This window comes from Sorex fumeus, unplaced genomic scaffold (assembly GCF_029834395.1).
Source record: "Sorex fumeus unplaced genomic scaffold, SorFum_2.1 ptg000063l, whole genome shotgun sequence".
NCBI lineage: Eukaryota > Metazoa > Chordata > Mammalia > Eulipotyphla > Soricidae > Sorex > Sorex fumeus.
Window position 1 is genome coordinate 80,363,666 of NW_026606120.1, and position 12,765 is coordinate 80,376,430.

At 44.7% G+C, this 12,765-nt stretch overlaps 1 protein-coding gene across 8 annotated transcripts in view; it reads left to right on the plus strand.

The window, feature by feature from the left end:
• The window catches only part of TANC2 (tetratricopeptide repeat, ankyrin repeat and coiled-coil containing 2), a 413,565-nt gene that overhangs the window by 391,328 nt on the left and 9,472 nt on the right, over nt 1-12,765 (plus strand). For 7 of the 8 annotated variants that reach the window (XM_056126689.1, XM_056126692.1, XM_056126693.1 and 4 more), the window contains 5 exons: nt 6,188-6,321; nt 7,064-7,187; nt 11,072-11,247; nt 11,857-11,989; nt 12,537-12,566. In XM_056126689.1, the coding sequence (XP_055982664.1) occupies nt 6,188-6,321; nt 7,064-7,187; nt 11,072-11,247; nt 11,857-11,989; nt 12,537-12,566 (597 nt within the window). The remainder of the gene's footprint in view (nt 1-6,187; nt 6,322-7,063; nt 7,188-11,071; nt 11,248-11,856; nt 11,990-12,536; nt 12,567-12,765) is intronic. The other variant, XM_056126691.1, reaches the window with a different exon arrangement.

The window sequence follows — 12,765 nt, forward strand, 5'->3', positions numbered from 1 at the left end:
TAAGGTACACAGTGTGATTGATTTTCAGTCAGGTTCTTGAACTACTCTATGATCTGACCCATATGTAGAACTAAAGTTGTTTTTTAAAAAGAAAAAAGAAATAAATTTTTAGGGTCTGGAAATATTGTAAAGCATGCAGGACATTTGCCTTGCATTTGGTTGACCCAGATTCAATCCCTGGTACCACATATGGTTCCCCAAGCACTGCTATAAGTGATCCCTGGGCACAGAGTCAGGAGTAAACCCTGAGCACTACTCAGAATGGCACTAATAATAATAATAATGATAATAATAATAATAAATACATAAGAGTCAGGAGTAAACCCTGAGCACTACTCAGAATGGCACTAATAATAATAATAATAAATACATAAAAATTTGTTTAAAAATACATATGAATTTGGGAAATAGGCAAGAATATTTTGAGAATAAGAGACAAAGCTTCTTTGTCTAGTAAATCAGCACTATACTAATCTGAAGGTTGGAAATGACACTCTTTCTCAGCTGGGTGCAGACCTCTGCCCTGTGAGAATCGAACAGAAATTCCAGTGTGAATGTTTCTAAAATAAAAATGAAGATCTACTTAAAGCAAGCCATAGGTGCATCTGGTTTAAATGTATAGGATTTCTAAAATTATTGCACTTCCTGCATAAGAATAAGCCCTTGTTATTCTTAAGAAAAGATAATGTGAAGGTTTATCTAAAAGGAAATTATAGCTCAGCCCTTTGGTTTTGCTTATGAGTCAGTTGTTGGAAAATTTGGCCAAACTCAGGATAAAATGTCATAATTTGCACTTAAATGGAAAATTCTGCAAGTGACCATTTGATTTGCATTTTACTTGCTTGCTTCCCTGATTAATCTGCGACATTTGCAAACTGAAATATTTTCTCCATCTGCCAGAAACTAACTTCTTCTGATTTGTCATGAGCAAGTGGCCATAATAAAGAAAGAACCTGCTGGAACCACATTGGTTTTCCATGTCAGTCTGAGGGGAAAGCACTATCCATTTTCCTCAAAAGCCAAAACCTGCCTTCTCACAGGAATCACACTCCTCTATACCCATCCATTTTCAGAGCACTGATGAAAGGTTGAGAGATAGTATAAGGCTAGGGCACTTCTCTTGCTTCCCTTCCTTTATTGCCAGCCTCAGGTCAATCCCTTGTGGGCAGAATACTCTCGGTAGCTTGCCAGGCTCTCCAAGAGGAATAGGCTTTTGGGACAGCCTCTAATCATCCTTGTAGGTGTTCCCATGGTTCAAACCATATTTGAACCCTATCAGATATGGTGTGGCAATCCTGGAAGATGGGTATTAAGTGTCTTATGATGTGTCACGTGGCTGCGCAGTCCGGAAAGCGTCCTGGAGCGTGGCGGCGCGGCTGGGTAGCGGAGGTAGCGGAGGTCTGCTGGTGAGGTATTTATTTGGTACCAGTAGGGTGGGTCTTCTCTGCGTAATCTAATCCCTGGGTCGCCAGAGGTTGATGGAAGCAGATAGGGCAGGGTAGGGTGGGGCTCCTGGTTTTAATCCCTTCGTCACCTATGGTTGGTGGGAGCAAGCAGAGGATCTCTGTCCCTGTCCCCGGGTCCATTGAGCCTGGAGTCCAGGGTCTCAGAGTTCCACTTATCTTGTTCTGTGGGGCTTCACTCGTGCGTGAGTCTCGGCCTGAGTGTCCGGAAAGTGTCCTGGAGCATGGTGGTGGCTGGGTAGTGGAGGCAGTTGAGGTCACACACCCACAAGGCAGAGCCTGGCAAACTATCCGTGGCGTATTCAATATGCCAAAACCAGTAAATACAATGGGTCTCATTCCCCTGACCCTGAAGGAGTCACCAATACAGCAGTGGCAGCGTTTAGAAGGATGTGGAAGGAGAGTCTGATAAAATCTCAAGGCCAAACTAGGCTGCCAAAACGAAGAAAGACAAAAATGATTGTCTGTACATTCAATGCATGTACGCTGGCATCAGATGCATCCATTGAGGACCCGATGGTACAAGCGCAAAAGATCAAGTACAACATCATTGGTCTGACTGAGACAAGAAGGCATCAATCACATCACGCGAAACAAGAAGGCATCAATCACATCACGCCGTTTTCGACACTGGTGAAGAACTGTTCCTCAGAATATGCGACAAAAGAGGCATCGGAGGTATCGGTGTCCTTGTCAACACGAACTTGGCCATGAGCATTATTCATTCGAATGCCTAACAACCCGAATCGGACACTTGAATAGATGTGGCTCACTGCTGGCAGTTTCTGTCTTCGTTATCTATGCACCAACATCCAATTATGATGAAGGAGAAATTGAGAAGTTCTACATGGAGCTGGAGAAGTTCTGTAAAGACCACACCTTCTACAGGATCATTGTCGGTGATTTTAATGCCAAGATAAGACCGAGAAGATGAGCCAAAAAACTCCACATTGGGACCCATGGCCTAGAATGGAACAAAGAGGGTGAGAGACTGTCTGAGTTCATCATGTCGACCAAGACCATCCCATGGTAACTCACAGTTTCAGAAGGCCGAATCTAAATGTTGTACATGGGAGTCTCCCAGTGGACAGTTCCACAGCGAAATTGACCACATCATATTCAACTGATGGTTTTGCCTGACCGATGTCGCTGTTGTCCCAAAATTCCAAATGGAATCAGACCACCGTCTCCTTCATGCAAAATTCTACTTCACAGAGCGAGGAGAAAGGGCTGCAAAGTTTAAGAAGAGAACTCTCAGAATGACCCACCAACTGGGAGCTCTTTGGCACTATTGCTGCAACATGGGAAGATGCCATTGTTGACAACATTGACGAGGAATACAGTCGACTGGTTCAGCACGTCCATGATTGTGCGAGGAATGCCGAGAGAGATAGCCACAAAAAAATAACCTGTCTTCGAAAACTCTTGAGCTTATTCGCCATCATGGTTTGGCACATGCCTCAGGCAACCTCATGCGAACGTCCGAGCTTGCAAAGCAGTGCAGAGATGCGATACAGGAAGACCTCAAAGAGAGAAGAGCAGCAGTGCTGGTAAATGCGGCAGAAGCCGAGAAAAGCATTCTTAATGCTTGCCTGTCCTTCACCAACTACAAGACCAAGATGACTGCCCTCCAATGTCCTGATGGATCTATCACATCTTCCAGAAGGGCAATGGAGAAGATTATCCATGACTTCTACTCAGATCTCTTTGATAGCCACATCTGCCTGCCCACATACCAAATTCCGCAGGATGGATATGTTGATCCCAATGCTCTCCCTTCCGAAATCTGACACACCATTTCGTTGGTAAAGAAACGAACAGCACCTGTCCCAGACAAGGTCAGATCTGAATACCCGAAGAACCTGCCATCAGTACTCATCAATACACTGGCTCAGCTCTTTATGTACTACCTGTCTGAATGCAAGATTTCGTCCCAGTGGAAAACCAGCAGAACTGGACTACTGTACAAGAAGGGAGGCATCCACGACATTGGCAACTATCGCCTGATCTGCCTATTGTCTGTCATCTACAAGCGGTTCACTCAGTCGTCCTGAATAGGATTGGCAGAACACTAGATGAAGGACAACCATGAGAGCAAGCTGGGTTCCGCAAAGGATTCAGCACGATCGGCCATATCCACACGATATCCAAGTTCATTGAGGTTTCTCTGGAGTTCAAGATGCCACTCTGTCTAACATTCATTGATTTAAAGAAGGCCTTTGATTCTGTTGAGATGGAAGCAGTCATCGAAGCCCTAGCCAATCAGGGCATTCATACTCAATACATCAGGATTCTCTGTGAGCTGTATTACAGATTCACTACCAGGATCTCACCATTCTACAAAGAAGTGATCATCGATGTCAAGAGAAGGGTTCGGCAGGGTGATGCCATTTCACCGAAACTCTTCAGCTCTTTATGTACTACCCTCGAGAATGTCATGTGACAACTGGAATGGGAAGGAATGGGAGTGAAGATAGACAGTCGGCAACTACACCACCTCCGCTTCACTAATGACATCATTCTAATAACACCAAACATTAGCCAAGTGGCACAAATGCTGGCCGACTTCGACCATGAGTGTGGAAAGGTCGGACTCCAGCTGAATCTCATGAAGACAATGTTTATGAGAAACAGTCTCGTTCCTGATGTTCCATTCACTCTCAACAGAATGACCATCTCTGAATGCAACAGTTATGTGTACCTAGGTCGAGAAATCAACATAATGAATGACCTGGCACCTGAGTTGCGCAGGAGGAAGAGAGTGGCTTGGAACGCCTTCAAGAACATCGAGGAAATAGCTTAGAGGACAAAGAACCTCCGGCTCCGGGCACATCTCTTCGATTCCACTGTTCTTCCTGCATTAACATACGCCTCAGAGACCTGGGCCCCCGAAAACAGGATGAGAACTCTATTCGGGTCTCCCAAAGAGGAATTGAAAGAGCTATGCTTGGAGTATCACACTTCACTCAAATGAGAGAAAGATTCCGGAGTTCCAACCTCCATCAAAGGTCAAGAATCAGGGACGCTGTCTTGTTTGCCAAGGCGTCGAAAATCAGATGGGCAGGACACATAATGAGATTTGGAGACAACCACTGGACTAGAGGAGCCATTACCAACTGGATTCCACGGGACATCAAAAGATTGTGTGGCCGCCCACCTGCCAAATAGCCAGACTTCTTCGTCAAGACCCTGAACAATCGGTTTGAGGCTCTTCGTGTTCCTAGAATGAACAGACGCCATTGGGCTACACTAGCACGCAACAGGGACGAATGGAGACGTTACTGGCACCCGCTTGAGCAAATCAATGATTAACGGGAAGTCAAGTGCCAAGTGATCAGTTCAATCCCTAGTACCACGTATAACCAAAGTACTGCCAGGAATGACCCGTGAGCCCAGCGCCAGGAGCCCTGAGCACGACTGGGTGTGGTCCAAAAACAACAAATGAAATAAAACACTGGTGGATATATACCTTAGTTAAATGAGACAAAATATATGCTTGCTCAGATTTGCTTAGCAAAAGTATGTTTCTAAATTCATGTGAGCACAGAGCCAGGAATAGCCCCTGGGCATCACTACGTGTTTCTTTGTTTGATTTTTGTTTGGGGGTCACACTCAGCGACGCTCTGGGGTGACTCCTGGTTCTGTGCTCAGTAATTACTCCTGGTGGTCCTCAGGGGACCAAATTGGGATGCCAGGGATTGAACCCAGGTCAGCTACATGCAAGTGCCCTGCCCACTGGACTATCGCTTGACCCCAGAGCACCACCAGGTGTGGTCCAAAAAGCAAAATAAATAAAATTCCTTTTGCTGCTATAGAGGTAGGCATAGGCACTAATAAAATTTACACCATATCAAATATCAAACTGTGGATAATAGCACAAAAAGGAATACGTAAGCTTCTTTCTACTGTTTATTTCCCTTGTATTCACTAAACTGTTTTTGTGACTCTGTGATTTTACAATTTTGTGGGGGAAAATCTTTGTTTAAACTTTTCTCTATTTTCAGACTACTACCTTAAACAGTTCTGACCCCTCATATAAAAATGATTGCAAAGGCACTAGAAATTTCTGTCACAACTAATGAAAAAAAACAAATGAAACTGGCCCCAGGCCCTTTGGCTGCAATTTCCAACTTTCATTCTTTGGATTTAAGGGCCCAGGAGTAGAGGTCGGCCAGAGGTGGTTCCTAGGTAATTCTGAGAGACCCAACTGTGCAGAGGCTCTTCTCTCTGTGTTGCACATACACATAAAGTGTAGCCAGAGAAAGGTACCAAAAAACCATAGATCAAAACAGGACACAGTCTGTGTGAGAAAATGAAAGCAAGTGAGTTTGATTACAGGTAAGTTGCTTGATAAATTTGCCATAATTGTCTCCATATATTGTAGACCTATTTCACTTGTTTTTTGTTAGTTGGGGGGGCCACGCCCGGTGGTTCAAGGGCTTACTCCTGGCTTTGCACTCAGGAATTACTCTTGGCAGTGCTTAAGAGACCATATGGAATGCTGGGGATCCAACTGGGTCAGCCATGTGCAAGGCAAATGCCATATTCCTGTACTATCACTGTCGCCCTTTTGGTGGCCTATTTAAATCTTATTTTATGTCCTTCCTGGAAAATGTCACGGCACTCACTGTTCTTGGAAGTAAAGTAGCAGGGACTGGCATACTTAACATGGAGGCTAGAGCGGGTCAGAACACCTATCCTCAGCCTGTGTTCGCTTCCCTTAGCCCTGACAGCTGCAGCAGGAAGGGGCAAATTGGACGTGTGTCGCCTGCTCTTGGAACAAGGGGCAGCAGTAGCCCAGCCAAATCGCCGTGGGGCAGTGCCCCTCTTCAGCACCGTTCGCCAGGGCCACTGGCAGGTAAGAAGGGCAGCCTCTCCCAGTCCTTCAGGCAAGAGTGAGTTTTAGGTGGGAGTTTTTAATACAAAGAGCAAACAAATATCAAGGCTTTGGAACCCAGCCGTCATCAGTTTTGAGGGTTAATTGAGAATATGGAAGTTAAATTATAGAATCATCGTTGTGATGGGGGTGTTTTCAATGTCCGTAGATTTTCTGAAAGGCCATAGCGCAAGAGATTGTTGCTGCTCTCTTAGTCGCAGGCCTCACAGACTTCCTAGGGGAGTGTCAGGTGTATAAGTTTCAATCAGGGGATCCTTCCACCTGATTTGGACTCTGGGTAATTGCTCATGTGTACACTGAGTATGGCTCTGGAAGCTAGAGATGATGACATTTGCTTGCCCTGTTCAGTGTTGCAAAGGCAGATTTGCAACACCCAGTTGGTAAAATGACTCTTGGTTCATGTTGGAACTCCCATTTTGAGGTTGTATAATCCACATTTTTGCCTTTGGTAAAATATTTTCCTCAGTGGCTGAGTCAGACATTTAGAGTTGAACATTCAGATTTCTCATTTGACTTTTCCTGGAAGACTTGGTGAGCAAATCACATGCTGAGCTGAGCAGTGGCTTGAGGGGGCTCTTGCCATGGGAAGTTAGATGCATAAATGACGTGAAGACAGCGGAATTTAGACAGCGTAGGGAACAGCATGCACAGCCACTCGGTAGCTCTTCCCAGCTGATTGGTCCCTGTTTCTCTGCACCTACAGATTGTTGATCTGTTACTTACCCATGGAGCTGACGTCAACATGGCAGACAAGCAGGGCCGGACTCCCTTGATGATGGCTGCTTCAGAAGGCCATCTGGGAACTGTGGACTTCCTGCTTGCACAAGGTCAGTACTCGAATGCCAGAACCAGTTGTTCAGTGCCCATAATAATGCAAGGAACTCCTGATGGAGACAAGAGGTTAATAATTTATATTTCTGGAGCAGGAGAGATAGTACAGGGGTTAAGGCACTTAACCATGGATGTGGCCAGCCCTGATTTGACCCTATAGGTTCCCAGAGCACTGCCAGGAGTAAGTCCTGAGTACAGCTGTGTGTGGTCAAAAAACTCTGTGTAAATTAAAAAAAAATTATTTGTAAATTAATCCTGTAGGTCAGAAAATAAAAGTCCATCTTAATGGAGACCTTCCAACTCTGACAGTTTCTGCTTATGACTTGATAGATTTTTGGTATACAGATCAACTTAACTTCCGCAGTGTTCTAAACTCTTAATTCAAATCTGTTTTCTCCAGGCATTGATTTTTTTTTAAATGTTTACTTAGTGCTCCTCTTCAGAATGGGGTGAGAAGAGAAAAAGAGTGTTTGTGTGTGTGTGTGTGTGTGTGTGTGTGTGTGTGTGTCCAGGTGTCCAGAGATCAAACCCTGAGCTTCACACATCTGAGGCCTGTGCTCTACCTCTGAGCCACATCCCCAGTGGAAAAATTATATTCGGATATTAATTTTATTAATTCTTTTATAAGCCTGCACAACTGATTTCTTTTTCTTGTATCTAAAGGAAGCAAGTGGCAATTAAGGTAATTGAAGACAAGGGAACCCTGTTCAAGTATCAGTATATTTTTATCCTGCCATTGTAATAAATTCCTTTCGAGATTTACTAACTGAAACATGGTCTTGGTGAATGAGAAGTACATTCTAGGAATTTGTGGCCACCTCACCATTTCAAAATAATTGCAGAATCCTTTTCATTTCTGTGGCCTCACTCATCTTTGGAAAATAGTGGTGAGCGTTGGGAGGCCTTTAAAGTAAGAAGACTTCAGTGACTAACCACTTCAGGTGGTTCCCTGGTACCAGATCCAGGAGTGTTATCATTCATTTGCATGAGGTAGACGATAGTATGAGTATGACCTGCCATCATGGCTTCATTCCAGTTAGCCTCTGCAGTTAGGAAACTGACCTGAATTTCCATAGTGCTGTCCATAGCACTTGGAGATCTGTGCCCAGGTTGGAGCAGTGAGGGGCACTTTGTTTTGGCTCTGTCTTCTAAAGATTTGTTTCCACAATTTCAGGCTCAGCATCGGAGAGCAGTTTGCACTGTGCAGAGCGCAATCTGCACAAGAGTGCAGAGCAGAATCTGCACAAGAGTTCAGCGTCTCTCTCCTCGCTTCAGTTGGGCTGGGCTCAGAGAGGAAGGAAGTGACACCTCAAGTCTCAGAATGAGATGTGACTCAAATACATGACTGAGACAGTCTGCATTTACTGGAAAAATGGTCAGACCCCTTTGGCCACTGCCACCTTTCAAGAGCTACATGGAGTTGGCCACTTGCCAAATACAAATCCTTCACCACTCAGATGATCTGGTCTTTGCACACTTTTCTTAACTTATACTTGCATCAGCTTCCATTGTGCCAGTCACTTCACATTTATTTAGCCTACATCATTTGCAGAGCACTATACTAGAAGCTAAGTGATTTTTTTTCTTTTAATTAGTACGCTACAATTCATGCCCTCAATAAGGGTCTGTAATCTGGCATGGAAAGGGTGAAACAAAGATAAATACCTTAAAAAGTTGAGAATCCTAAGTTTTCTGATAAAGATATTTGAACTAGAATATGAAAGACTTTAGAGTTTAAAAATGGAAAATGTTCTGTATTTAGGAAGGGGAAATAATATAAATGAAAGGTCAAAAGAAAGAAAAGTACAATTACAGGTTTGGGAAGTTCATACAGACTGTTGAGAAATAAAATTGGGAATATATGTGGCAAGAATTTGAAAGGAACAGATTAAAGAGTTTGGATTTAATTCTAAGACAATGGGGAGTCTTTCAAGATTTTTTAAAAGGGAAGATGATGCCAGAACTATACTTCAAAAATAAATCCACTGGCAGTAATGTGAATGGTAGATTTGATGGAAAAATTAAAGTGGACCAGGGGAACAGTTAGGGAACCATTGTAATAGAGAAGACGAGAGGTAATGAGACCCTGATCCAGATGCAATTCCAGATGTTAAAATGAAACAGGCCAGGTAGAAAAAATACTTAGGGTGAGGGACTAGGGAAAATTAAAGATTAACTAGCCATAGGAAATAAATAGCTGAGTGGAAGGTACTCCACGTGTTGGGGGTTTGTTTATGGAGTCATACCCAGCTATGCTCAGGATCTACTCCTGGCTCTGCATTTAGGAAATACTCCTGGCTATGCTTGGGGGACTGTCTGATATGCCAGGCATCGAACCGAGGTCTTCCACTTCCAAGGCAAGCACCCTACCCACTGTTCTGTCACTCTGGCCCAGTACTCCAAAGGTTTTTTGTTTGTTTGTTTGTTTTGTTTTTGTTTTTTAGATTTATACTTGAGAGAACTGTGATTTCATTATCTAACAGCAAAGGGAAGAAAAGAGGAATTACAAATTGAATTTCCAAAAGAATTGAACATATGGGTTGCTTCATATGCCTCTTTGATTTCTTAAATTCCAGCTTTCCTTGTCTTTGAAAAATCACTTTATCTGTAATCTCCATCCACAGCCGACTTTTTCCACTGCCGTCTGAGAAAATTCCCTTAATTTGTCCATATTCAAATCTATTCCATATTAGAGTCACTGTTTTCATTGCAACTATAATGAAGTGATAACTCAATATTTAAATGATCCACTATGAAAACATGATTCAGCACATAAATGGCTCACATGAGGTTTTAGAGCTAAGGTACGTTTCAGCCCACCATCCTGCTTTGAGATGTCCAGCTCTCTAACCTGCAGGGATACAAAGGTATCCTGTAACACTTGGGTTTCCCCTCAGCCTGACTCTGGCCGGTCAGAAGCTTGTTCTGACATCTGTGTTCTGTCCAGCTGAGGAGGCAGCCTGGAAACTCGTCCTTGTACCATTAGGCTCATCTCTAATTCAGCCACTAGTCCTGCCAATTCTGTGAAAGACGTTGCCCTGGGTACTCTTCAAAACTAGCAAGTAAATGGCAGATTCTTTACATCCAAGAGCATGTACACTAAGAACCAAAAATTTGTGCATCTGAGCTCTTGACTACCAATCAGTGTGCGAGGTATCTTGAATCTTACCAGTCAAAACAGAAACGTTGAGAGGAAACTGATGCAGAATGTAAAAGGGGCGGAAGAAGAGGCATGGGGTTATTGAAGTTTTAACAAACTCTGGGTTTTCTCTGTGACCTGGGCTCATCCTCTTCACATGAGTGCCTTTTCTCCACTTTCTCAGGAGGGAAAGAGTAGCCAGTGGCATTGTCATCAATGATAAACAGATACTTAAGTGCCATCTTATGAGATCCTCCAAAGAGTCTATATTGTGCTAAGGCTCAAGAAAACATTCCTTGAGAACTGATCACATGCAAGCAAAATGCACACATAGTAACGGCAGGTGTATAGCTTAGTGAGGGAGCTGACCATGTTGCACATTTAAGTCAAGGAAACAGTTGAGCTGGGAGAAGCTTCTTGAAGGCAGGGGGATTTGAGATGCGTCCTTGAGGACCAATAAAAGAGGCAAGTCATGAGCAGTGGAAAAGTTTCCCACACTTAGGGGACACGAGGAGGCTGCAGGTGTGTCTGCGAGATTCGACAGACTGTATTCCTGCTCTTGTCCGAAGTAGAGAATTTTCACAAGAAAGTAGTAAAATCTAAGGATAAGGAAAAGCAACGGCCGGACCATCTCCTCCTGACACCTTGGAGGATCTGTTTAACAGCTCCATTGAGATAGCGCCCTCCCTTCTTGTATGTCCCTGCTATTCCTGTTTGCCCAGATCCGTGTTTTTCTTGTAGGTGCCTCCATTGCGCTAATGGACAAAGAAGGATTGACAGCCCTCAGCTGGGCTTGTTTGAAGGGTCACCTCTCAGTGGTACGTTCCCTGGTGGATAATGGCGCAGCGACAGACCATGCCGACAAGAATGGCCGCACACCACTGGATCTGGCAGCTTTCTATGGTGACGCTGAGGTGGTAAGTGCCTTTAAACTCTTCAAGGGGGGCTCGGAAGATAGGACAGGAGTTCAGACACGGTCCTGACATGTGGTCAGCACCACATAGCTCCTCCAGCACCAGTCCTGAGGACTACCGTGGTGGCCCAGGTACCACCAGCACCACAGGGCCAGAGCGGCACCACATCCTCAGGTCCTGGCACTGGACCTACAGCCCAGTTGGCTGAGAATCACTGGGAGGGGCCCTTAGGTCTCCTGAGCACCACTTGGTTTAGATAAACACCCCCCATAAAAAGGGGGGTTAAGGAAGGTTCTTTGTGATACTAGACAATAACGTCTATGTAATAGATTTCATACATATTCATAGAGATATATGAAGTCTCTGTGCATAAATGTTATCTAGGGCTGAGGGCAAGTATGTGTTGATGATTGCTGGAAAAGGTTCCTGGATCTGTACTGGCTGGAAGGCAAAACACAAAGATCAAGAATATGTAAGTCTGGCCTCATGTATACATGAGGGAACCCAGCCTGACTCAAACCAGCAGTTGAATTCAGGTTAGCTGAAGTCTCTTGTACCAAGTACCAAGCCACTGCATTTGTGCTAAAGTGTCCTTCTTCATCCATGTCATAGGTCCAGTTCCTGGTGGATCACGGGGCCATGATCGAGCATGTTGACTACAGTGGAATGCGTCCTTTGGATCGCGCAGTGGGGTGCCGGAACACTTCTGTTGTTGTCACTCTTCTGAAGAAAGGAGCCAAGATAGGTAGGAGAAAGGAAGAGGTGCTGGCCATCTGTGCCCAGGGGCCAGACTGGCCCAGTGGTCTGGCTGCCCTGGGTATTTGGTATGAGTGTATATAGTTCCCCCTCTGTCCTGGCCCAGTTCTTCTCTATCCAAACCGGAAGGCTCTTGGCCCAGATAAAACACCATCTGAGCCACGGTCTGCAGTCCCCCAATACTCAGAGCCACATGGTTATCGCCATGCCCCAGTAGCCGTAGCCAGGAGGCTGCTCTGACCAGGCACATCCTGGTGCTGATGCCTCTGTACCAGCCCTGCCCTGTGAGCATCCTGGATCCCTGCACTGCCATGAGCCTCTGCTTTCCCTTGCTCTGTATGTGCTTCACACTCTCCGGCCCCTGCTGCTGCTGCCCCATCCGCTCCCCGGCCCAGAGACCTAGACCAGGGTTGGCTGATATGCTGGCTTTTTTGCTGCTGCCTCTCACTGCTGCTTTTTCCTTCTTCTTTTTTTTTTCACCTTCATCCATTTTTTTTTCCTCTCCTACAACTTTTTGTTTTCTCCTTTCTTTGAAGGTTGTCAGACGTTACCGAGTCGCCCACGAGGTATATCTCACCGCTGTCAGCATCAGGCGTGGTCTGATGGCGCGGTCAGCTTTGCGTTCTCCTCTTTGATTCAGCCTGCATGAGTTCCCCACACCTCTAATCTTTTAATTTACTTCACCTTAAAAGAAGATTTTTTTTAATAACTGTTGTAGAGAATAACTTGAACTTTTAATGACTAACCCTGAAAAGCTCAGTTGTG